At 45.7% G+C, this 27,775-nt stretch overlaps 1 protein-coding gene across 1 annotated transcript in view; it reads right to left on the reverse strand.

The window, feature by feature from the left end:
• mmp15b (matrix metallopeptidase 15b) overlaps positions 1 to 27,775 on the reverse strand; it is a 55,209-nt gene that overhangs the window by 13,527 nt on the left and 13,907 nt on the right. The window contains exons 2-7 of the mRNA XM_067997702.1: positions 16,041 to 16,189; positions 11,891 to 12,013; positions 10,931 to 11,238; positions 3,695 to 3,856; positions 2,208 to 2,443; positions 228 to 366 (exon numbers count right to left, since the gene is read on the reverse strand). Coding sequence (XP_067853803.1) covers positions 228 to 366; positions 2,208 to 2,443; positions 3,695 to 3,856; positions 10,931 to 11,238; positions 11,891 to 12,013; positions 16,041 to 16,189 — 1,117 coding nt within the window. The remainder of the gene's footprint in view (positions 1 to 227; positions 367 to 2,207; positions 2,444 to 3,694; positions 3,857 to 10,930; positions 11,239 to 11,890; positions 12,014 to 16,040; positions 16,190 to 27,775) is intronic.

Genomic DNA, 27,775 nt, shown 5'->3' on the forward strand with positions numbered 1-27,775 from the left:
GCCTTTTTTAATGGAGTGCACCACCTCCAACAATAGCAGCACCTTGTATTTACACTGATGGCTGCACAACTGGAAGCAGCAAACTCCTAATATAAATAGGAAATTAGTCTGCACATCAAGCGATGGTGGTCCCACGTAGAACTACACACCGAATACGTCAGCCGGAGGATTCCTGCTTCCCTGGCAGTAACAATCAGTCTGAATGGATAAATGTACCCTGCCCTTACCTTTAAAAAACACAAACTTTCCATCATGCCGTTCATAGGCTGCATCAATATTGGTTGGCAGTCCTCTCCAGAAATGACCGATAGGCATTGGGTAATTGTCCAGTACTCGGTTATTTCGAACCCTCCAGAACCAGAGTCCCTGTATAGGCAGGAGAGCAAGCTCAGATCACACAGACAGAGAGGCCCCGATATTTACGTGGAGGTGGGGAGAGAGCGGGGCAGAGCAGTAGCGGAGGGGGAACCCGGAAATTCCGGGGACGCAGAGGACCTGCCGAATTTAATTATAATATTTTTCTTCTGTTTCCCGCCCCGCGACTGGCCAGATTGACAGGTTGGCCGGGCGGAAAGCCAGCGGCAGGAAGCCACAGCCGGGGACAAGGTCGGCCGATCGTAGGGCAGGAGGCTCAAGATCAGGGGTTGGTGGGGAGGGGGGGGTTGGTCGATCGTGGGGCAGGAGGCTCGAGATCGGGGGTTGGTGGGGGGGGCGGGGGGGTCGGTCGATCGTGGGGCAGGAGGCTCGAGATCAGGGGTTGGTGGGTGGGGGGGGTTGGTCGATCGTGGGGCAGGAGGCTCGAGATCAGGGGTTGGTGGGTGGGGGGGGTTGGCCGATCGTGGGGCAGGAGGCTCGAGATCGGGGGTTGGTGGGAGGGGGGGTTGGCCGATCGTGGGGCAGGAGGCTCGAGATCGGGGGTTGGTGGGGAGGGGGGGGGTTGGTCGATCGTGGGGCAGGAGGCTCGAGATCGGGGGTTGGTGGGAGGGGGGGGTCGGCCGATCGTAGGGAAGGAGGCTCGAGATCGGGGGTTGGTGGGAGGGGGGGTTGGCCGATCGTGGGGCAGGAGGCTCGAGATCGGGGGTTGGTGGGAGGGGGGGGTCGGTCGATCGTGGGGCAGGAGGCTCGAGATCAGGGGTTGGTGGGGGGGGCGGGGGGGTCGGTCGATCGTGGGGCAGGAGGCTCGAGATCGGGGGTTGGTGGGGGGGGCGGGGGGGTTGGCCGATCGTGGGGCAGGAGGCTCGAGATCAGGGGTTGGTGGGTGGGGGGGGTTGGTCGATCGTGGGGCAGGAGGCTCGAGATCGGGGGTTGATGGGGAGGGGGGGGGTTGGCCGATCGTGGGGCAGGAGGCTCGAGATCGGGGGTTGGTGGGTGGGGGGGGGTGGTTGGCCGATAGTGAGACTCGAGATCAGGGGAACTGTACGGTGGGAGCCTGATTTGAATATTATAATGAAGTGTCCCGCCTCTCCAAGACAGGATACTCGGACGGCTCGAAACCGCCACCTTAAAAATGCTGGCAGGAGCATAAGTGGCAGGTTGGGGACTCGTTCCCCAATTTTTTATTGTGGGAGTGGTTAAATATTGACCCCAGAGAATTGTGGATCTGCACAAAGACAAAACCCCTCATTAATATTTAATTTTTAGATCCTCTATTTGACCCGGTCTGATTATCAAAACTATCCCTAGTTGTAAGGAACAAACAAGCCTAAAATTTATAGTATTACCGTAGTCTTACAGATCAGTACACTTTGGGTACCGCATTGAGCTAGTGATGTCACCTGTGCTGCTGGATTACTGTCACTGAGCTGGCTTATGAGTCCCTTATTGCTGATCCAGTTGCTGGTGCTATTACAGGGGGCTGTGGGTTAGTGTAGTAAAAGGCAATCCCATCCCTGCTGCTGGAGTTACTGCTTCTTTGGCGCATTGCTAAGGAAAACAGCTTTGTAAATAATTGTTCCGCTCTGCCTTCCTATCACTATAGGAAACACTGACAGACCAAGTCTGTGGAACACAAATTAAATGATTTTGCCGCTATCTACTGTGTACTGCAATAAGGGTAGTGCCAAACTCTCCATTGTTAAGACGGCTTCAGGTTACTTGATATTCTCAATCACACATTCGATCTCAAGTCCTTTACAATATTGCTACACAGACCTACTGAGGAATGCTTGACTGATAATTAAATAACAGAACCCAGTAACTCAACTTACCTTAAACACAAACATTTCTCCCCGCAACATAGCCACACAATCGAAGTTCCCATCACATATATTAGGACCGTATTGGGTTGGTCCATCTGTAGTCCTGGGATTTTCTGGATCAGGGTCCCTGGGAGCTGGTTTTCTCTCCGTAGGTGTTTTGGGGGGCACCCGTTCTGGTTTCTTTGGTCTCCGCGGTGTCACAGTTGGCAGTGAATTTGTGGGTTTAGGTTTGCTGTCTGGTGGACCTAGAAACAAAGCCAGGAACAATCAGAAAAAAGCAGCAGTCATCACATTACATAGGGAAAAAGGGAGGGAGGGATGGACACTTACCCTGAGGGGAAGATACAAGCACTCAAGCTCACACACTGCAGGTGTGGCACAAATCTATTTCTTCTACCAGTTCTGATGGGGGTCACTTGATGGCTCAATGGTTAAATAGATGTTACGGTATGGTATTCAGTCATTAAGACCTGCAAAGTCCCAGGTTCAATCACTGCTCTGTACTGAGCCAGCTAATCTCACCTAGAGTAGCTGTGAGACCACTACAATTGGCCTCTGTGCTTCCAAACTGGAAGAGGGAAAAAACAAAAATTAACCAAGGTTCCCGCTTCCGATTGCTATCCATAGATTCCTGGTGGAAAAATTCCTTGGTGTAAATGTCAGGAGAAGGTCAGGGTTGGCAATGATGTCCACCACATGTGCAGAGCAATCATTTGGGTGAGCCCATGAGGATGTCAGCAACCATGGAAACACACTCCAACATCAGCTAAGCTTTCAGGGAAGTGTGTGACACCTCTGTCTGAATCAGAAGTCATTCAGTGTCATACTTAATGAAAGCATATACCAAGCACAAACTAGAAATACTTCTAGTTTTATGCCCTGTATTCGTCCTTGCTCTATACTGTATTAGGAATGTGTCCTATATATGCAGCAACTCCTGTGTAGCTGTCAACACTCCTACTGACCCACAATACATTACAATTAGAAAGAAAAAAAGAACTTGCATTGATATAGCGCCTTTCACGACCTCAGGATGTCCCAAAGCGATTTACAGCCAATTAAGTGCTTTTGAATTGAAGTCACTGTTGTAATGTAAGAAATGCGGCAGCCGATTTGCGCACAGCAAGATCACACAAACCTGGATAATGGCTTGATAACCTGTTTTAGTAATGTTGGTTGAAGGATAAATATTGGCCAGGACTCCGTTAGAACTCCCTTGCTATTCTTTGAATAATGCCATGGGATCTTTTACGTCTACCTGAGAGGGCAGACGGGGCCTCGGTTTAACGTCTCATCCGAAAGACGGCACCTCTGACAGTGCAGCACTCCCTCAGTACTGAACTGAAGTGTGGGCCTAGATTATGTGTTAGGGACATCTTGTACCTCCTGTGGAAACCCTTCGGAAGCACAAGAACAGAGTTTGGAATTACAAATGGACCTCACTTTAAAATATAAAAAGCAGAATAAATAAAGTAATATCCCTTAAGCTGGCTCACCATAAATCTGCTGGATCCCCTTTAAGTCATCTTCCGGAAGCTCAAACTTCTCTGTATCCATCCACTGGTAAAACGGTGCCATGATGGCACTTGGATTGTTGGAATGTTCCAGGCCCAGAGCGTGGCCCAGTTCATGTACTGCCACCAGAAACAGGTCATTCCCTTTGGACAAAAGCAATAGAGAGGAATTAAAACTAGTTAAATGATAACCTACCATAGTAATCCCTAAAACCAAAGTAAAATAGACCTTTCACTTCATGTCAGGTAGAGGTACATGGTTGAAGAATAGGAGGCTCAGGGGAAACCAGAAAGTAACATGGTGTTATACCAAGTGGCACAGTACCAATTCTGGGCGTTGGGATCAGCATAATTTGTGCTCCAAAGTCGCAGTTAGAGCAATGCACTGATATTACTGGCCTCTTCTAAATACGTAACAAAATAAACATACGACTGATAATTCAGAAAATTGCCAGTTTGCAGGAGAATTGGGGCAGCTTTACATACACTCAAAAAGAGACCATTTGTCAAAGTTAATTCATTTATCTCCCACTCAAGAACTTCTTAAAATGAATCTAATCAATGCTGGACATACTTTACAATGCTCTCTGATAAAATCACTCTCCTTTGAAGGGATAATGACAAAGCAGACAGTGATTGTCATCTGAATGAAAGTGGTTCTATTTTAAATTAATGTCTCGCATCACAAGATTTAATTTCCTCTGTGCGTTAGAGCTTGCGCATGTGCTAATTTTGCGTTAAGGTCATTTATCTTCTATAAATATATTGATATATATTTCTAGCACAAAAACAGGTTTTCATGTTTTTTTTGCTTGTTAGGTTCTTGATGAGCATCAATTGACGCAGAACATGCAAATTTACTTAGAATTGAGTTATATTTATTCTCAAGGATGAAAAAGGCAAAAGAACCAAAGGGAGATGAGGAGAAAAATTTTATACAGCAAGTTGTAATGATCGGGAATGCACTGCCTGAAAGTGTGGTGGAAGCAGATTCAATAGTAACTTTCAAAAAGGAACTGGATATATACTTGAAAAGGAAAAATTTGCACGGATATGGAAAAAGAGCAGGGGAGTGGGACTAATTGGATAGCTCGTTCCAAGATGGGCCCAATGGTTTCCTTCTATGCTGTAAGATCCTACGATTCTATGCCACCTTAGCAAACTGTGGCCAATGGCAAGCTTGAAAAATATGGAAATAAAATATCATTTTTCTGCCAGAGCTTCAGGATTTTGCTCTAACAAAATTCGGTGCCCCCAACCCTGTCACAAGCACTAGAGATGGCACACTTTGGGAGTCAAAGATGCTGTGCTATGGAGAGATGAGATGTGGGTTTGCATCCATGATCTTCCACATGGTGAGTTCCTATTCTCAGCTGCACTGGGACATGTCCGAGCAGATGCTCTTTAGCTACTTGTGCGATTTATACATTGTCAGACATGGGCTATTCAATAGGATAATGAAAGTGTCTTCGGGTCGGATATCTCGGCCCTGAATGTGCACCAGCAGCGATCCCAGCAGTTACACCTGGATTGCAGCCGCCAATGCTCTGCAGCCCTGATCCTACTAGGGTAAGTAGATCCTGCCCTCTCAAAGAGGGGGCTGACATTTTTATTAATTTACTAGCTCTTTGGGATCCCAAGTGGGTCCAGGCACCTTTTTGAAGTCTGGGATGCCTCATCTCACTGGGGGTACTAGTTACAATGAGGCTGGTGAAGTAATAACACCCTGCCCCTGGCCCCCTCTCCCTCTGGCAGATGGCACCATGTTTGTGGCAGTTTGAGGTTCTGTCCCAGACGAGGCCCCTGGAAACTCCCAGTGAAACCTGGAACACAAAGCATCCAGGTCCTGGCTCAGTGCTGGGCTTTCTGCTGCAGTCCTGTCGGATTATGGGGCATGATTTTTACCTGGAGCCGGGAAGAGAGAGGGGGGAAGGTTTTTGGGCGCGAAACACGGAAGTAAAGTTGGCAGCTCGGAATGTGCGCTCGCGACCCAATTGAAAGATTACACTTTTACTTCCGGATTTCCTGTGCGACAGCCAGCCAGATTGACAGGCTGGCTGCCTGTCAGGCGGGAAAGCAGCCGGGGAGTGGATGACAGGTAAATCTGACATCGCTGGGGGAGGGGGGGTGGGGGTCGGACATCGGGGGGCTGGAGGGATCAGGGCTGGAAACATTAGGAGGGTCGGACACATCGCGGGGGTGGGGGGGGGGTCGGCCAACGGGAGTGGGGGGATGGTCTCGACCATTTGGAGGAGGGGACCGAGTGTAACATATCAAAGTTTGCAGATGATACAAAGATGGGAGGGGAAGTAGAGAGTGAGGAGGTCATAAAAAATCTGCAGGGTGATATAGACAGGCTGGGTGAGTGGGCGGAGATTTGGCAGATACAATACAATATTGGAAAATGTGAGGTTATGCACTTTGGCAGGAAAAACCAGAGAGCAAGTTATTATCTTGATGGCGAGAAACTGGAAAGTACTGCAGTACAAAGGGATCTGGGGGTCCTAGTGCAAGAAAATCAAAAAGTTAGTATGCAGGTGCAGCAGGTGATCAAGAAGGCCAACGGAATGTTGGCGTTTATTGCTCGGGGGATAGAATATAAAAACAGGGAGGTATTGCTGCAGTTATATAAGGTATTGGTGAGACTGCACCTGGAATACTGCATACAGTCTTGGTGTCCATACTTAAGAAAAGACATACTTGCTCTCAAGGCAGTACAAAGAAGGTTCACTCGGTTAATCCCGGGGATGAGGGGGCGGACATATGAGGAGAGGTTGAGTAGATTGGGACTCTACTCATTGGAGTTCAGAAGAATGAGAGGCGATCTTATTGAAACATATAAGATTGTGAAGGGGCTTGATCGGGTGGATGCGGTAAGGATGTTCCCAAGGATGGGTGAAACTAGAACGAGGGGGCATAATCTTAGAATAAGGGGCTGCTCTTTCAAAACTGAGATGAGGATAAACTTCTTCACTCAGAGGGTGGTAGGTCTGTGGAATTTGCTGCCCCAGGAAGCTGTGGAAGCTACATCATTAAATAAATTTAAAACAGAAATAGACAGTTTCCTAGAAGTAAAGGGAATTAGGGGTTACGGGGAGCGGGCAGGAAATTGGACATGAATTTAGATTTGAGGTTAGGATCAGATCAGCCATGATCTTATTAAATGGCGGAGCAGGCTCGAGGGGCCGATTGGCCTACTCCTGCTCCTATTTCTTATGTTCTTATGACCATCGGTGGGGGGGTCAGCTGATTGCAGGGGTCCGATTGCGGCAGGTACGTTCGTTGGGCCTGGAGGAAACACTCTCGTTCCTCCAGGCGCACAAGCGGTGCAATAAAGGCACTCACCTCATGATCCGGCCCTTCCCGCCTCCTTTCACTTGGCGGGATTCACGAGCCCCAGGAAAGCCATCCAGGACGCGTTAAATTTAAAGCTTAGTTAAATTCAATCTCTTAATGATGCCGGCCCTAATTGGGGATGTGGCCTTGGCCAGTGCGTCCGTGCACACATCCAAACGCACCCATATTAAACCCGGAAGTGGGCGCCTTGGAGCTGGGTTGCAGTCGCGACCCAAAAAACTACTATTTTCACCTCCCACCTGACTCCAACTGACCTGTTCTTGGGAGTTAAAACTCCCCCCATGATGTGAGACAGCTGGAAGGCCCATGAAAATTCAGGGCTCAAGTCTTGGTTATATCTACCACAGATAATATGCACCTCACTCTACCGCAAGCCCACGGACAATCTCACAATGCTCCACTTTTCCAGCTTCCACCCTAACCACGTCAAAGAGGCCATCCCCTATGGACAGGCCCTGCGAATACACAGGGTCTGCTCAGACGAGGAGGAACGGGATGGACACCTACAGACTCTGAAAGACGCCCTGGTAAGAACGGGATATGACGCTCGACTCATCGATCGACAGTTCCGACGGGCCACAACGAAAAATCGCATAGACCTCCTCAGAAGACTAACACGGGACGCAACCAACAGAGTACCCTTCGTCGTCCAGTACTTCCCCGGAGCGGAGAAACTACGCCATGTTCTCCGCAGCCTTCAACATGTCATCAATGAAGACGAACACCTCGCTATGGCCTTCCCCACACCTCCACTACTCGCCTTTAAACAGCCACCCAACCTCAAACAGACTATCGTTCGCAGCAAATTACCCAGCTTTCAGGAGAACAGCGTCCACGACACCACACAACCCTGCCACGGTAACCGCTGCAAGACATGCCAGATCATCGACACAGATACCACCATCACACGAGAGGACACCACCCACCAGGTGCATGGTTCATACTCCTGTGACTCGGCCAACGTTGTCTACCTCATACGCTGCAGAAAAGGATGCCCCGGAGCATGGTACATTGGCGAGACCATGCAGACACTGCGACAACGGATGAACGGACACCGCGCAACAATCACCAGACAGGAGGGTTCCCTCCCAGTCGGGGAACACTTCAGCAGTCAGGGACATTCAGCCACCGACCTTCGGGTAAGCGTTCTCCAAGGCGGCCTTCGAGACACACGACAACGCAAAATCGTCGAGCAGAAATTGATAGCCAAGTTCCGCACCCATGAGGACGGCCGCAACCGGGATCTTGGGTTCATGTCACGCTACACGTTACCCCACCAGCGAACAAAAGCTATCTGTTTTCAATATAATGATATAATGGGTCATTTGCGGGCTTTCTCTGCCTTCCGGATGTTTCTGCTTCTCTGTTTTTTTTCCTGTTTGTTTTTTTGTTGAATGTGTATTCGGGGGTTCTGTAGGTGACACCTCTCTGTCTGAACACAGTGATTGCCTTGGCAACGGGCAGTTGCAGGGGCAGTCTGTAAACACCATGTATTGTTCTATATGTATAAATGCGTAGGCTTCAAGGAGCTCTTGACATTTACCTGAGGAAGGAGGAAGCCTCCGAAAGCTTGTAGATTTCAAATAAAAATTGTTGGACTATAACTTGGTGTTGTAAAATTGTTTACAATTGTCAACCCCAGTCCATCACAGGCATCTCCACATCAGATAATATGAAGAGAAGGATCTTGCAAGTTTAGAATGATTTTATGAGTTGGGCATTAATTCCAGATAATTTAGGATACTTAGCAAATTCAAAATCTCTTCCATTCTCAGGTCATTCAACCCACAATCCATTAAGTATATTGTTTTTTGTTACAATTTTATATTGACTAAAACCACCAAAGCTCAATATTGGAATGGACTGCAATTGCCCATCTTACACCTACAGAATACATAACAACAACAACTTGCATTTATACAGCACATTTAATGTAGAAAAACATCCTAAGGCACGGTCACAGCCTTTATTCAAAAAAATGGACAGTGAGCCAAAGAAGGAGATATTAGGAGGGGTGGACCAAAGCTTGGTCAAAGAAGTGGGTTTTAATGAGGGTCTTAAAGGAAGAGAGGGAGGTGTAGAGGCAGAGGGATTTAGGGAGAGAGTTCCAGAGCATGCGATCTAGGTGGGTGAAGGCACGGCTGCCAATGATGGGGCTAAGGGAGTTGGGGGTGCACAAGAAACCAGTCAGAAGAATGGAGACTTCAGGGGAGCGTGGTTGTAGGCTGGAGGAGGTTACAAAGATAGGGAGGGGTGAGACCATAAAAGGATTAAAACACCAGGATAAGAATATTAAATTTGAGGCGTTGAGGGACTGAAGTCAATGTGGGCGATGGGTGAGAGGAATCGATGTGGTATAGGATCCAAGCAGCAGAGTTTTAGATTAGCTGAAGTTTACAGAGGGTAGTAGACAGGGGGATCATTCAGGAGAACATTGTAATATAGAGTCTGGATGAAGATTTCAGCGGGGTTTGGAAGCTCAAATAGAACACCAAGATTGTGAACAGTCTGGTTCAACCTCAGACAGTGGCTGGGGAGGGAAATCGAATCAGTGGCAAGGGGATGGAGTTTTTGGTGGGGGCCAAAGATGATGGCTTTTGCCTTCCCAGTGTTCAACAGGAGGAAATTGCAGCTCATCCAAGACCGAATGTCGGAAAAACAGTCTGACAACAGAGAGGGAGTGGAGGGGGTCAAGAGAAGTGATAGAGAAGTAGAGTTGGGTGTCATCAGCGTGCATGTGGAAACTGGCCCCATGTCTGCAGATGATGTTGTCAAGGGACGAGTAGATGAAGAAGAGGAGAGGGCGAAGGATAGGTCCCTGGGGGACCCCAGAGGCAGATTTGAAAGGGAGGGGGACAGTACCTGAGAAGAGAGAACCATTTACAATGTCAGCTTGCATGGGGACTAGGAAGGAAAGTTGGGTGGTCAGTAGTTTAGTGGAATGGGGATAAGGGAGCAAAAGGTGGGTCTCATGGATGAGGTGAGTTTGGAGATGGTGTGAGAAGAGATGGGAGAGAAAGTGGTGAGAGATGCGCATTCAGGGCTAGGGCAGGGGGGAATCTGAGGTCGGTTTGGCTTGCTGGGTAAGTGGAAGGGGGGAAACAGCAGAGGCAACTGAATGGAGCATATCAATCTTAGTGAAGAACAAAGAAGTCCATGAGCTCCTCGCATTTGTTATGTGAGGGTGGAGGGGGCTTTAAGGAGACAGTTGGTAGTAGGGAGAAGAAGCCAGCTTTGCACTCTAGAGTAATGGCCAGTTCTAGCAGAGGAGAATGAGGCCTGATAGTGCTTAATATGCTCCAGCCAGATGTGGTGATGGATGGCTAAACCAGTTGTGTGCCAGATATACTCAAGTCTGCAACCCTTGGACTTGAGGGAGTAAAGATAGGGGGCATACCAAGGGGAACGACCAGGATGGGACAGAGTAAATCTGGGGACAAGTGCATCAAAGGTAGAGGTGAGGGAGTGGTTGAGCAAATTAATGGTTGCAGAAATATTGTGGCGAATGGAGGGTGAGCAATCAGGTAGTTGAAAGTTTTAAAGTGAATTTGTAAATGACGCGGGGGAGAGTTTTTTCCAGGGAAGGACGCGGGAGATTGCAATGTCAAGGGGGTGGCCATGAATAAGGGTAGGAGAGTTTATACGGAGGGAGAGATTTAGGGAGGACAAGAGGGCAGTTAATTCAGAGGAGGGAGGGCAATGAGAACTGTTCTGGAGATTGAAATCACCGGGGATGAGGAGTCGCTCAGTGCAAAGGCTGAGGGAAGAAAGGACGACGTAAACCCGTACACAGGCTGGAGTACTGCTCACTCTTTCCTTTCGCACTCCAGAGAGAAACAAACAAAACTTTCCACTTCTTACCCTGAAGATCAATGTTTTCCAGTGTCCATGGCTCATCTGAATCAAAATGCGTGTCTCCGCCCATCCCAGGGCCAGGGAAGTAAGCATGAGCCAGGAAGCCACCCTCTCCATCAAATGGGGAACTGTCTCCATGGAAACCCGAGGCAAAGAAGACCATGATGTCTGCATTCTTCCTGCGGCCATATCGAATATCATAATAAGGAATCTCCTCAAAGATTAACGGTGTAGCTTTCTGCCAGACTGCAAAAGCCTGACGAATGGCCTGGAGTGATCGATATTCCCCCACTTTGGGAGTATAGTTCTGGATGCTGCAAAAAGAAATAGTGACAGCATTAGTCAGGCTCCTCAAATCTGAGCATAAATTTTGGAGAAGGTTATTGTACTCAGGGTAAACAAACTTTATAATGTGTGCTTCCTATTCAGAGTAAGCACATGAGTTTTTAGACAGGGAAAGGATGAGCATATACACACACACACATACATACAGACACACACATACACATACACACAAAAATACAGACACACATACACATATACACACACACACATACAGACACATACACACATACACACATACATACACACACACAAAAATACAGACGCACACACACATACATACAGACATACACATACACACAAAAATACAGACACACATACACATATACACACACACATATACACACAGACACATACAGACACAGACACATACACACAAAAATACAGACACACACAGAAAAATACAAACACACACACACATACACATACACACAAAAATACAGACACACACATACACATAAACACAGACACACATATACATATATACAAACACACACACATACACACAAAAATACAACACAGACACACATACACATACGCATACATACAGACATAGCAATATACAAGCACACAGAGGATTATAACATTTGAATGAGGTTTGAAGGTTTGGTCTGAGTTCCTCACCTGTATGTGATATGTTCCCGATTCCACTTTTGTCCTGTGAGGGCATATCGCTTACGGCGCAGGTTTGTCTTGAATTCTGTACCAAAGTTGTCAGGAACACCGCAGCGTGGTTTCTTCATCCACCTGGTAAAGGGTTAACAAACAAAGAGCTGAAGTGAAACCTCCATCCTGCTTTCATTATCCACACTGCTGCTTGTTTGCTCAGGTCACCCTGAACACTTCTTCCTTTCCTTGCTCCAGAGCCTGGTCTGGGTTTGCTCACACTGTTAGGAGGGCTGACAGCAGCTGGCTCTGCTGCCAGTTGGTGCTTAAACACATGGACTGGATTTCTCTCTGGGCTAAACACATGGACTGGATTTCTCTCTGGGCTAAACACATGGACTGGATTTCTCTCTGGGCTAAATACATGGACTGGATTTCTCTCTGGGCTAAACACATGGACTGGATTTCTCTCTGGGCTAAACACATGGACTGGATTTCTCTCTGGGCTAAACTCATGGACTGGATTTCTCTCTGGGCTAAACTCGTGGACTGGATTTCTCTCTGGGCTAAACACATGGACTGGATTTCTCTCTGGGCTAAACACATGGACTGGATTTCTCTCTGGGCTAAACACATGGACTGGATTTCTCTCTGGGCTAAACACATGGACTGGATTTCTCTCTGGGCTAAACACATGGACTGGATTTCTCTCTGGGCTAAACTCATGGACTGGATTTCTCTCTGGGCTAAACTCGTGGACTGGATTTCTCTCTGGGCTAAACACACCAGGCTGGATTTCTCTCTGGGCTAAACACATGGACTGGATTTCTCTCTGGGCTAAACACATGGACTGGATTTCTCTCTGGGCTAAACACATGGACTGGATTTCTCTCTGGGCTAAACTCATGGACTGGATTTCTCTCTGGGCTAAACACACCAGGCTGGATTTCTCTCTGGGCTGGATTCACCGCCGGAGAAGGGTCGGGATGGGATCTCCGATGCCCTGACCCATTTGCCTGGGTAGGGCCTCATAAAATATGCAGAGCGGTGTTCCGGCAGGATCCCTACCACAAAGCCCGCACTGCATGGGTGCAAAAGTCAGTGATGCTGCACGGGACACCTGATGCAGCCCTAGGGAGGAGGGACCTTAAAGGGAGCGGGGAAAAGCCGCGAGGAAGCTTTCACCAAATTCACGACAGACTCTCCAAGAGCCAAGGGACTTCTGACAAGAGTTAAGGGGGCCTAAATAGAGGGAGGTAATTGCAATACTAAGCCCTCCCCTTCCAATATTCTCCTGAGAAGGCTGGCTTCTGCTGCCCCAAGGCCTGTCCTCCTGCTGTCATTTAAATGTGGTGAAGCAGGCAAGGATTAGGCAGTCAAGATCCCTGCGGTGAGGGGGGAGTGCAGGAAAATCCATGGCGGTGCTGACAGGGGTGGGGATGCAGTGATAAGCCTTCCTGCCCAACTTCCCTTAATTTTTTGCCATGGTAGTGCCTGATTCTGCTGGAAACTTTATCCCACAGCCTGCACAGAGTAGGCCGGCTGCTCTCAAAAGAAATGTTTAAATTATTGACTGAGGGAACTAGGTGATATTGTGGTTAGCACACTACCCTTGCACCTTAAGTGCCTGATTTTGTATATAGCTGGACTGATGAGATGAAATTTTTCTCTGTCTGCTGGTGGCAGTTGTCCTCTGTGAAATGAATCCAGGCTGTTTCTAGAGTATGTGTTGACACAGCACAAAACTTCCCTAAATTCAACATGAATTGACAATCACATTCAAACAGGCCATAATGACATTTATCAGAGGAAAAGAAAAAATCCACACTGGTTCAGTAGTGGTGATCTTTTGAGGCTGGAAACAGAAAACATTTTACACTGCACCTAAGCCATGTTACGCTTTGACCTAGGAGTGCTTGATGCTAATGTTGGGTGCGTGAAATAGGAAAGTGTTCTATTCCTCAGTGTTGACATTTCTTGTGTTGACGAGCTCAAAAATTCAACTAAAAATTTAAAGTTTAAAATAAAAACTCAGCAACTAACTAGTTTTAGACTGATATGAACAGAATCATCAAGGGTCTCCATTACTCATAATAATGCAGCAAATAATTGCACTGTCTGCAGACTTTCATGCTAAATATATACGGTCAAAGCAGACATTTCAACAATAAATTGTTCTGATAAAACACTTGTGACACGTCCATGCACAGCAAGTAAAGGTTAGCAACCAAATTACTTCAGAGCATGCTTGGAGAACAGGACTACTGGAAGATGCCAAGAATTCTACCAAAGTTAGTTTGAGTTTCAATCACCAAGACAACATCCAGAAGCATCTCCAGGTGCTTCTATTCCTGTGTAGCAATTAGCCCTTTGTGATGACATTTCACACAAATGCTCTGTGTTACCACAGCAACACATCATATCACCGCAACTGGAGCAGCAATGCACATTTCGGCCACCCTCCACTGCAGTCTGTCATCAGTAAATGTCGCCCATACCATCTGAGCAAAATAACTATAAGGCCATTCAGCCATCCCATCCCAGTCCATCTCATTTAGTCACTGTTGGATCAGGGAACATCTTCAGTAAGTGAGCTACAACACCCAATAAGATAGTAACACCAACAATATGCTATAAAAAGGTTGCAAGGGCAGACGACATTGATTTTGTCATACTAGCGTACAGAAGGGGCAGGAAATGCTGAATACAGCAAGGATGGTCAACACGCAGTGCATCCTGCTTCAAAAGGGCAATGATGCATTGGAGATGGTTCAAAGAGTAACTAGGATGATTCCAGGACTTAAGGCTGTAACTTATAAGGAGTGACATAAAGAATTTTAACATATTCACTGGAGAAAAGATTGAGGGGGATACAATCTAAGTTTTTAAAATGCTGAGAGGCATTGTAGGTACAAGCAGGCTATTTGACTTGGGCTGTAAGTCCAGAACTAAAGGACACAGGTTTAAAATAAACAAAGTTCAAGTAAGATTAGAAGAAACTTGCCCCACAGAATAGTGCACATGTGCAACAGGAAGTTGAGGCTATGACAATGAATTAATTTAAAACTAAGCTAGAAAACTATCAGGTTGATAATGGGATTGGAAGTTATAGGGAAAGCTACAGGTGATCAAATACTTCATGGGACACAATGGTTCCTGTGCTCATGGGGTAAGGGGAAGCAATGTTATCTGTAAAACAGAAGGCCAGGTTTGAATAGTGGAAACATGAAAGTCGATGAATATTTGGGTCTGGAAGATTCCTTAGGTTCGGCTTGCTCAGCATAAGTGCAGTGGAGCAAGACCCCACCCAAAGCCCCCGTCCCAAATTACAGAAGCAATGTCATGTGCTTAGCCGGGATGGACCAGCAGCGCCCGCAAGGATACACCAGCAGCGGCCACCCCAGCACAAGTTGATCTGTCCTTGTTAGGCAGAGGAGAGCTCTCCTGAGACCCAAATGGGCCGAAGAATGTTTTGTTTTTTAAAAACTCCTCAGCTCCCACTGGAGCCACTCCAACTACAGAAGGTAACCGATCATCTCCGGGATCAACTTCCTTATACTAGTGAAGGTTTTGGGCCTTTAGAAAGTCTCAAAGGGACTCATGCAAGGTCTCAACTGGCTGCAATTCCACTGAGACATTTCAAGGACGTAAAGGGTGGAATTTCCTGGGAACCCAGGACCTCCCTACAACACACCCTCTCGACGTAGGGGGGCAGGGGTCCGGTCCAAAAGGGGCAGAACCCTGGCAGATCTGGGATCTAACCCACGTTCTGCCCTCCTTCCCCCTCCCGTGTAACTGTGACATGCCCTCTCCAACTCCAGGAGTTTTGGGTCCTGGAATTTTGCTTGAATCAGGAAGTATTTACCCAGAATTTTCCTTGAGGAGCCTGAATGGGTGGTGGAGGGTCAATGTTAGGGTAAATTGTACATAACCTGTTGAAGGAGTTGGCTTGATGGATCAAATGTTCTTACCTTACTGATGTACTGTAGAACTGGAGAATGTTAAGTGTGTGAAAGCATAATATGGTGAGGGTGTTGTACTGAGGTACTTGTCAATTCTTTATCACTGATCAAATCTCTTGTGCTGTTGTGTTTTGGTTGAGACTGATGTGCATGAGTGTTGTGCGGAAACTGCTCTGAGACTGAATCATTTTCAAACAAGCTCTTACATTTTTGTGTTTTCATCAAGTTCCCCAGTTACTTGAATTCCATAGAACCTCTGCATGTTAGCGATGGCGTTGGAGAGTGTTTGCGCTGATCTCATCGTGGACATTCGTAAGCCACCTTGAGGGATGTATCCATATGACTGAAGCCAGGACTGAAACATAAACAAAGACCGAGAGAGGCCATCCAATTATTCAGTTATGCATGTATTTGTAACACAACCAGCAATAAAAAACACTTTGCCAAGTTAGTCTGGTGAACTGATCACAAACAAGCCCTACTAACATCTCTACACAATAGCTGTGCCAATTGTGAGCCTTGCAGCAGTGTCTCCACCGATACCATCATGATCCGTGTCAATCACGTCTCACAAAAATAAGTCCAGCTGCTGATGCCATAGCTCAGGTCTGCCTGTGTCTCTCACAGTCACTGTGCATTCACAGACCATAGATATCAGCAAATCTCCGCAAAAAAAAACATTTCAGAGTAAAATCATAATATCCTGGAAAGGGCTAGATAACATTAGAGCAACACTGCAGGAAAAACAAATATGATCTCAACTGAAAACTACCAGGTGTGTGGGAGAGGAAGGAAGGAGAAAAAGGGGTCATTTGGGCACAACAGTGGTTGCTGTGGTTATCTACTGACAGAGATACTTTGAGAGGGAGAAGATCCTCCACCAAAGGTGGCAACTGTGGCCTATAGGTCTGTCCATCTCTTTGAGCTGAAAACTCTCGGATTCATTCTCTGCCATTATAGCACTTGAGAAACAACGACTGCTCCTGACAGGGCCTTTGCCCAAATTTCACAGCCTGTTTCCTTTTTTGGTTGAGCCCACATTTCGTTGCAAGTGGCTCTTAAAGGAGACAGCAATCCTGGGGTCAGAGCTATGAATGGGAACTACCTTCCTGTAGGTCACCTCCGTGTGGGGAAAAGTCTAAGTGACAAGAAAACACAGGGGAAAGTACTTACACGTGACGTTACCTTCTTCTGTTAAAAACTACTGCAAACTGAAGGCCAAGGCAATCACATCCTCAAAACTTCCAGCAACCCTATCCACCACTCTATTAGGATGAACCGCATCACTTTCTATAGTGCGGTGTTAGGATTTTTGTGTTAAGTCACACGTCCCCATCTTTATCACTAATGGCTCCCCCATGAAACCTTGGGTCACTAAAATTTCTTCAATAAAATATCAAACTCATTGGAATTTGAGGGAGTAAAATAGCAGATCTGCTTGGTAAAAATACTTTAACAAATTAATTTAAAAAGTGGTAAATGTAAAACAAGGGGCTTTTTGGATTAACTTAAATCTGGAAAGTAAAATATCGGGCATCAACAAGTCTATTCTGGTCTTCAGAACAGAAACATTTTCAAACATCAGGGATGCCCCCAGATAGGATTTATCTACACGTATCTAAAGTCTGGACTTTTTGGAATAAGTATTTATTTGTTTTCTTTTTTATGTATTTAGCATAAATAATTTTTATTCCTTTCACACAATTTCTGAGATCATCTAATACAATTACTGGGCAATAGAAACAGCCAGCTGTGCTCCTTTTGGAGGGGTTGGTGCCTGTTGGATTGTTTTTGTTCTATGGTCTCCAACTAGCTCAGAATTTATTATTGTTGCAGATTAAAATTTTAGTCCCCAGTTCATCTCAGCCAAATTCTGAGATCATTCGCAACCTTCAACAGCCCTCCCCACCCCAAATACAGCCCATCAAAGAGATCAAATCCTTCTCACACTAACTTATTGAAGGGCTGGCTTTTGGCCATTATTCCGTGCCAAAATAATGATGCATGGATATAAACCCCACACATAATTGTCTACAACCACAATATTGAGGAGCACCAGAAAGCTGCATCAAAAAAAAGTTAAGAAAGTCAATTTGCTTGCTTTTCCTCCCAAATCTGAGAACTTGTAACAACTGAACTGAGATCTTTCTCTGTAGAAAATCGGCCAAATATATATATCAGAAAAACTCATAGTTTTTATTTGATGCCATTTTAGAGCTATTCCAACTGATTAGAATGTCGAATTCTCAAATGTTTTGTCTCAGATGATGTCATGGGTGCCAACCTCTCCATTATTTCCTTCCATGTCCCATTTTGCAACAAAAAAAAATTGCAGCAGTCAGCATCAGGGGAACAGAGCAGAGGAGGGTGGTCAGTAATCACAAGGAGAGCAGAGATGGATCAGCAATCACCATGAATGAAGCATTCAGCAGTTATTAGGAAGGGAGAGAAGAGAGATCGCTAATTACTACATGAAGCACAGAGAAGAGCCTTTTGAAGTGTCTATTTATGAATGCTAAAAGCATTTGCAACAATTTGATTGAGCACGAGGCTGGTGTGGTAATTGGGAACTATGATGTAATAAGAATCTCAGAAAAATGGGTTAAACACCTAGTGATGGAGAAGAGTACAACAGACAAGGCTTTAGAGTGTTCAGGAAGGACAGACTAGATCGGAAAGGAGGTGGAGTAGGTCTATATGTCAGGCACACTTGGAAAGTAAAGGAAGTACAGGATAAGTTTTCCAGCGGGATAGTTTGGCTGGAAGTATGTACTGCAAAGGATGCAAAGGTGATTTTTGGAATTTTCTATAGACTATAGGTCAAAACAGGTTAGCCTATAAAGAGATAAGCAAAGTGTGTGCACACAGGAAGGCCATATTATGAGGAACTTTAAACATTCTAAAATAATTTGGGAATGCCCAAGCTGACTAGAATCTGAATGTGATGGGCCTCAAGTCCTAGAAATACCTTCTATAACAGTTCATGTCCAATACGTTAGCCATTAGTTACATGTGGCTAATTGGGAATCCAGATGTGGATAAATGCATTTCTGATTAGCAAGTAAAAAAGGAATAATAGACACTGCCGTTGGGCATGTGATTTCAATACTCATATTCACATGGCGTTTTTGTGAGTTTGTTGGCAAAATGGTAAGAGTGTGTGAGATTTTTTATCGTTGTGAGTGCTTTACTTCCCTGGTTACTGAATGGTGGTGGATGTTTGTTAAGTAAATATACACACGTGAAGTGCAGTTAACTGTATGTGTGAGTGTATGTAAGGTGTTTCCTACTAAAATTAGTGCATGTAGCTAAAACAATGACCCACCTATGGCTAGTTGGCAATTTCTATTGAAGAACACTGTTCTATAATATTCTACGACTGAAGTAAACAGCTAAAAGCAGACTTTACCAGAATAGTATTTACCAGTTCTATAGTGATAGTAAATGAAAGATATAGGAGAGGGGCTATAAGATATGAGTTATATCCTGTGAGTCGGTTCATCTGATAACTCAAACAAAATCATATATGAGTTACGGTGAGCACTAAAAGTGAGATATGAGTTATAACCCACAAATCTTCATTCAACATCCTGTTTGTATCAGAAGTTAAAACACTAATAAAGTAAAGAGGTAATAGAGAGGCGTTTAATGGTTTGTTCTATTCCTTTGTGGTTCAGTTCGAGTACACCATGGACAGATGACTGCATGATTATGGGATGTGGGTTTAGTATGAGGAGACTGTTTCAAGCAAGAACAAAGGAAAAGTCATTCAAATGACATAATCCCAATTGGTATAAGACCTGGTAACACACAGTTCAATTCCATACAAAACTCATGTGCGGGAATGAAAATTGTAGGTTCTTGTCACTTTGGAGGAATACTTCTAGATCCCTCCAATGACCCTTTTCTGAATGTTCATGGGAAATATAGGAGACAGAGGGCATCTATTTTAAGTATTAAAAGGAATTAAAAACTCACTTGCTGATCTCCTGAGCAGTGCACCACCTTGATGGTATTTCCAAGGCTGAGACCTGAAACCTGAGAAGGGGTATTCCACACTCTCAGCCAGAAGCATGGGTCAGAGATAGTGCTACAAAACTGTAGCTACAATTCTCCGAATCACGATCCTTGTGTGTATAGCTCCTCACTGGGAGTGTGGGATTGCAGAATCAGCTCTGATCTTTCTTTGCTCAGCCTAAAGGTACCAGGAGCATTGAAGGCAATGATTGGTTGAGGGTTCTGGGAGCGAAGGCCATTCTGTCTCTAAATCTTATTGCGCATGTAGTTGCTTTGCTACTATTTTTGTAACATTTATTTGATCATGAAATAAGAAAAGAATGCATTACTCTCAGCCTTGAGCTGCATTTCCATAATCTAATTTTTTAGTGGACCTGAAAGGACTGTGGTGAAATGGTGATCCATCCAGCCATTTTTATATTGAGAAAGTTAGGATAAGGAATAAGACCTCCAACGTAGAACACCACCATGGCTGAAAAAGAAACAAAGATGAGATAAATCAGGAAGTAGTGATTAGATGATGTCAAGCTTGAGTTTTAAAAGCTTGTAGATTGTAGGAAGGAAAGGTTGCATGACAGTCATCATTTCATCTGCGTGATGACATTCCATGCAGTGGTACATCTGGCTGCAAACATACAGGGATTCAGACAATTGAATGCCAAACCATTTTGGGCTGGATTCTTTCATCACAGATGCAACAGCCATGGGACTCAAAATGGGACTCTACATATGCAAAATGTCTTATCCGTTCTCTCCACAGTTGCTGCTTGACCTGCTGAGTGTTTCCAGCGTTTTCTGTTTTTGTTTCTCTTCGTGAGATAACCTGATTAGCTAACTTGAATCAGCTAATGGTTTTCTAATACAGTGGCTCTGTGTATAGCTGATTAAATATAACCTCTCTGACTGAATTCCCTCCGTTGTATTGTTTCACTCACTTTTTGCTTTTCCTGTCAAAACCGAGTCTGTGCAGTGTCTCAGCTCCTGACAGGGTTACACGGAAGCATAAAGAAATCTTTACACAACAGCAGCTTTTCTAATCAGCAGCACTTTGCGCTGAGGGTGTTCGCCATCCCCAATCATAACGCTGAAGCTATAAATATGTAGAACTCTTTGTCATCCACATTCTCACTAAAACCTGGAATAACTGCCCACATCCAGCATCAGAGCAGTCAATCCAGCTGAAAAAATGTGCACCCAACGAGCACATATTGATCATTTACTCATAGCTACACTATTGTTGCAGTCACTTGCTAATCCAGGATCTGGTACTGCCATCTTTGCTGCGCGGACCCCAGAATACCTTTCCCAGATTGGGAATTCTCCCCTCATTGCGGATGTCAATGTGTTGTGGAAAATCCAGAATTCCATTATTTTGCAAAGACTCACAATGCTGAGGTCTTTCCACAGACACCTCTTGTGTAGAAACTGGCTGTGGGCTTGGAATTAGCAGCCAGTTTCCTGGGTGGCAACTTGCCATAGGATTTCCACTTCAAAGATGCTCACTGTCCAGAACCTTCACAAAGAGCTGCAAAGACTAGCAAAGATAAGCCACTCGACAGGAAGTGAAGCATTGAGCTTTGTCAGTAAACTCTCACTCACAATGCATCACTGCAAATTCATCTGAACAATGGAGACCATAGTTTGTTACTCAATAGTTCGAAAGTAATATTCTCCTTGCGTCTTTTCGTGCAAATATACAGAACAGAGCTAGACTGAAGCCACCACTGCCCAGACACATTGGCCCCGATATTTACAGGGAGGCAGGGAGGGAGCGGGGGGGGGGGGGATGTAGCGGATGGGAAACCCGGAAGTATGGGTTTCCCGGAGGTCCTGCCAAATTTAACGGCAGGACCTGGTTTAAATTTTTGGACTCAGTTTCCCGGTAGCAGCCAGTCAGATTGAGAGGCTGGCTGGCTGTCGGGCAGGAAGGCCTACGACATCAGGCCACAGCCAGGGAGCAGAGAGGATGGAGGGAGGGACGGAGAGATTGTGGGTTGGGGGGACATCAGGGGGGCTGGTGACATCGGGGTTGGGGGGGGGGGGGCGGAGACATCGGGCGGTCGGAGGCAGCGGGGGCGGGGGGGGAGACATTGTGGGGGGTGGAGACATGGATGGGGGGGTGGAGACATGGGTGGGGGGGAGACATTTATGAGGACAGAGACACCGAGGGGAGCCGTGGGGGTCCGGTCACGGGGGGGGGGGGGGTGTTGGCTGATCGCAGGGGTCCAATCGCAGGGAGGTAAACAGGTTTGCTTGAGGGGCTGGCGGGAAGCACTCCTGCTCCTCCTGGCCCACCAGCAGCGTTGGGAAGGCACCTCCCTGTTGGACCCAGCCGTTCACAGATCCCTTCAGCTGCTGGGTTTCCCAAGCCCTGGGCTTCATTAAAATATTTAAATGACCAGCTCACCTCCAAAGAGCAGATTAGTCGCCCGCCCCCCCAAGCCGCCTCCATTAAAACTGGAAGTTGGAGGCATGTTGGGGTCGGGTTTCCCATTTTTGCATTTTTAAACCCCCCTTTCCCGCCCACTCTGCGAGGTTAAAACTCCCCCCATTAAGATAGAAACACTTCCCCAATACAAAATAGTGATAAACACAAATACAGGTCATTAATTTGCTAAACATGCACTCTATTAACCGTAGATTTTCTGATCAGTGTTATTTTCTTACCAACGTTAACCCATTTATTTTAAGCGGGTAAATGTTGGCATTAAAGTAACACCGATCGCAAAATCTAGGCCAGTGTCCAGACTAATCTCTCTGCACTTAAAAGTTTTAAGGCCAGATCAGTTTGTCATTTGTGACCAGATGTCTTGCTGATACTTTTGGTGCACTTTCATGGTCATCAAGATGAGGATATCAGGCTTAGAGAAAGGAACATTTTTCCACTTTATTGGTCTAGTGTCAGCATCAAACTGTCCCGGCTCAGGTGCAGCATGGGTTAGATGTTGAGTAAAGCTCCCTCTAATCTGTCCATGATGTGGAGATGCCGGTGATGGACTGGGATGGACAAATGTAAGGAATCTTACAACACCAGGTTATAGTCCACCACTGTTCCTGAATCCCAATATCAGAAGATAATCTCCTACTTGCACAGCCACTGAAGAAGAAATTCTCAGCCAAAGTGTTTGAAATTGCTTATGGAATAGGGAGATGGATACTGACTTAATAAAGTTCTTATATATCATGGCAATATATAAACCCATCAAAATACTAGACTTGTACCAGGAGCCCTTCATCAGTTTCCGGACCATTGGACAACCCAATCAGAAGGATTTCACCTTGCAGTGTACATCCTCATTTGGGACTCTTGTGTTATTGTTGCTTCTGCTATCTCTTCCCATCTAGAAGGCTTTTCATGTCAGCACTGGATGTGCTCCAGACAGATTCCACTGGGACATGACGTTCACTGACTGAGTGAAACCAAAGATTATATTAGGTCATCAGGCTTGCCTAGTAAGTGAGTGAGAGGCTTCACTGCAGCATACGGTTTGCCAGCCCAACATCATAGACTTTTTTGAGATGGTGACGGGCCTGCGGGAAGCCAAATAACATTGTGTACCTTGACTACCAAAAGGCCTTTGATAATCTACTGCATGAGAGACATTTTAAAAACTAAAGTCAGTATATATCAAGCTAAGTCCCAGACATGAATTAGTAACTAGCTAGAGGGAAAGAAGCAGAGGGTAGTCACAAGTGAAGCTAGATTGAGAGCCATTAAGTGATATGCCTCAGGGTTCCATGCTGGGGCACCTCCAGTCCCCGGTAATACTTAAATGACCTGGATTCATAGTCTCAGTGAAAGGTATTTACGTCAAAACTTTGAACTGGGAATTTGGTGAGTGTTAGAATTAGGTGCAGAGGATGAAGGATGTGCTAAGTAATTTAACCCAAAGAACTATAGACTAAGACTGAGCGGAGCATAAAGTGAGCTGCACAAGGAATCAAAACACGGCAAGGAGGAGTGCCGAGGGTAAGTCAGTGAGTATTTAGTTCATTGGCTAGTGTTTTTTAGAGGTTGCTTAGTTTTTTTAGTTGTTAGTGTTTTAGTATCAGATAAACAGTAAATTGTCTTAAAGCTAAACAAACAGTTTAAATAACTGTTTGCTAACATGACAAGACAGCTGGGGCCCGTCCCACGCACATCCTGTGCCATGTGGGAACTCCAGGACACTTTGTGTGTCCTGGAAAACCACATGTGCAGGAAGTGCCGCCAACTGCTCAAGCTCGAGCTCAGAGTTTCTGAGCTTGAAGGGTGGCTGGCATCACTACAGTGCATACGGGAAGCGGGGAGTTTCATGGATAGCACATTTCAGGTTGTGGTCATCCCGCAGCTACAGAGAGTTCAGGCAGAGAGGGAGTGGGTGACCGCCAGACAGGATCAGGCAGGTGTGCAGGAGTCCGCTGGGAGTGTGGCACTCACAAACCGGTTTTCAGTGTTGAATACCAATGAGGGCGTTGACACCTCGGGGGAGTGCAGTCAGGAGCAAATCCACAGCACCGTGGGAGACTCGACTGCACAGGGGGCAAAGGAAATGCGGTTGTTATAGAGGATTCGATAGTCAGGGGGATAGACAAGCATTTCTGCAACTGCTGACATGAGTCCTGCAAGGTATGTTGCCTCCCTGGTTCCAGGATAAAGGACATCACTGAGAGGGTGCAGAACATTTTGAGGGGGGAAGGGGAAAAGCCAGAAATCATGATCCATGTGGGAACCAATGACATACGAAGGAAAAGGCTTGAGGTCCAGCAGTCAGAGTTTCAGGAGCTAAGGAGGAGGTTAAAAAGCAGGACCTCAAAAGTAGTAATCGCTGGGTTACTCCCAGTGCCATGCACTAGTGAGTATGGGAATGGTAGGATAAGACAGTTAATGCGAGGCTGGAGCAATGGTGCAGGAGGGATGGCTTCAGATTCCTGGGGCATTGGGACCAGTTCTGGGGTAGGAGGGATCTGTTCAAAATGGACGGGTTGCACCTCGACAGAGTTGAGACCAATGTCCTCGCGGGGAGGTTAACTGGTGCCGTGGGGGAGGGTTTAAACTAATTTGGCAGGGGGATGGGCACCAGGAGGAAACATCAGAGAGGAGAAACAAGGTGCATAGAGGACTGGGTGACTCAAATAGGAGGGATCAGACAGGGGGCAAATTCAAGCCAGTCTAAGGTAAGATTGGAGTGCATAAACGTAAATGCACATAGTATGGTAAATAAGGTTGGTGAGCTACAGGCTCAAGTCACCACATGGGACTATGATATAGTGGCAATAACAGAGACCTGGCTCAAAGAAGGGGAGGATTGGTTGCAAGGTATTCAGGAAAGATAGGGAAGGAAAGGAAGAGGGGGTGGCAGTATCAATCAAAGAAACTATTATAGCACTGGAAAGGGATGATGTAGTTTTGGGGTCAAAGACAGAATCTATTTGGTTAGAATTTAGGAACAATAGAGGAGCTAGTACACTACCGGGTGTATACTGTAGGCCACCAAATAGTGGGAAGGAGATAGAGGAGCAAATTTGCAGGCAAATTAGAGAAAAATGCAAGAACGATAGAGCAGTGATAATGGGGGACTTCAATTATCCCAATACAGACTGCGACAGCAACAGTGTAAAGGGCAAAGTGGGGAGGAATTCCTGAAATGTGTCCAAGAGAACTTTCTAGAACAGTGTTTCCAGCCCAACCAAGAAGGAAACAATCCTGAATCTAGTTCTGGGGAATGAAGTGGGACAGGTGGAGCATTTGGGGAACAGTGACTACAATATCATTACATTTAGACTAGCTATGAAAAAGGACAAGGAAAATCAAATGTGAAAATGCTTAACTGGAGGAAAGCAAATTTCAGTGAGTTAAAAAGGGATCTTGTCCAGGTGGAATGGAATCAAAAATTGGTAGGCAAAACAGTAATTGAACAATGGGAGGCTTCAAGGAGGAGTTGGATCGGGTACAGAGTAGACACATCCCTACGAGGGGGAAAGGAGAAGCATCAAAAGCTAGAGCTCCCTGGATGACTAAAGATATAGAGATTGAAATGAAATAGAAAAAGGAGGCTGATGTAAGGTTCATAATACAGAAGAGAACCAGGCTAAATACATAAGAACATAAGAATATAAGAAATAGGAGCAGGAGTAGGCCAATCGGCCCCTCGAGCCTGCTCCGCCATTCAATAAGATCATGGCTGATCTGATCCTAACCTCAAATCTAAATTCATGTCCAATTTCCTGCCCGCTCCCCGTAACCCCTAATTCCCTTTACTTCTAGGAAACTGTCTATTTCTGTTTTAAATTTATTTAATGATGTAGCTTCCACAGCTTCCTGGGGCAGCAAATTCCACAGACCTACTACCCTCTGAGTGAAGAAGTTTCTCCTCATCTCAGTTTTGAAAGAGCAGCCCCTTATTCTAAGATTATGCCCCCTCGTTCTAGTTTCACCCATCCTTGGGAACATCCTTACTGCATCCACCCGATCAAGCCCCTTCACAATCTTATATGTTTCAATAAGATCGCCTCTCATTCTTCTGAACTCCAATGAGTAGAATCCCAATCTACTCAACCTCTCCTCATATGTCCGCCCCCTCATCCCCGGGATTAACCGAGTGAACCTTCTTTGTACTGCCTCGAGAGCAAGTATGTCTTTTCTTAAGTATGGACACCAAGACTGTATGCAGTATTCCAGGTGCGGTCTCATCAATACCTTATATAACTGCAGCAATACCTCCCTGTTTTTATATTCTATCCCCCGAGCAATAAAAGCCAACATTCCGTTGGCCTTCTTGATCACCTGCTGCACCTGCATACTAACCTTTTGATTTTCTTGCACTAGGACCCCCAGATCCCTTTGTACTGCAGTACTTTCCAGTTTCTCGCCATTAAGATAATAACTTGCTCTCCGATTTTTCCTGTCAAAGTGCATAACCTCACATTTTCCAATATTGTATTGCATCTGCCAAATCTCGGCCCACTCACCCAGCCTGTCTATATCCCCTTGTAGGTTTTTTATGTCCTCCTCACTCTCTACTTTCCCTCCCATCTTTGTATCATCTGCAAACTTTGATATGTTACACTTGGTCCCCTCCACTTTCCCACCCTATCCCCATATCCCTTGATTCCCTTAGTGTCCAAAAATGTATCGATCTCAATCTTGAATAAACTCAACGACTGAGCATCCACAGCCCTCTGGGGTAGAGGATCCCAAAGATTCAATACTCTCTGAGTGAAGAAATTTTTCCTCAACTTGGTTCTAAATGGCCGACCCCTTATTTTGAGACTCTGACCCCTGGTTCCAGTCTCTTCAGCTAGGGGAAACAGCCTCTTAGCATCTACCCTGTCAAGCCCTCTAAGAATTTTATATGTTTCAACGAGATAACCTCTCATTCTTCTAAACTCCAGAAAATATAGGCCCATTTTATTCAATCTCTCCTCATAGGACAGCCCTCTCATCCCAGGAATCAATCTAGTGAACCTTTGTTGCACCCCCTCTAAAGCAAGTATAACTTTCCTTAGGTAAGGATCAAAACTATACACAGTAGTCCATAGTGGTCTCACCAGAGCCCTATATATTTGCAGCAAGACCTCCTTGCTCTTATACTCCAACCCCCTTGCAATAAAGGCTAACATATCATTTGCCTTCCTAATTGCTTGCTGTACCTGCATGTTAACTTTCTGTGATTCATGTACAAGGACACCCAAATCCCTCCGAATACCAACATTTCTTAGTCTCTCACCTTTTAAAAAATATTCTACTTTTCTACTCTTCCTACCAAAGTGGATAATTTCACATTTCCCCACATTATACTGCATCTGCCACCTTCTCACCCACTCACTTACAGAAAGTACAGAGGAGATCTAAGAAAGGGAATAAGAGGGGCAAAGAGAGTATGAGAATGGATTAGCAGCTAACATAAAAGGGAACCCAAAAGTCTTTTATAAACATGTAAAT

The sequence above is a fragment of the Heptranchias perlo genome, chromosome 16 (genome assembly GCF_035084215.1).
Source record: "Heptranchias perlo isolate sHepPer1 chromosome 16, sHepPer1.hap1, whole genome shotgun sequence".
Classification (NCBI taxonomy): domain Eukaryota; kingdom Metazoa; phylum Chordata; class Chondrichthyes; order Hexanchiformes; family Hexanchidae; genus Heptranchias; species Heptranchias perlo.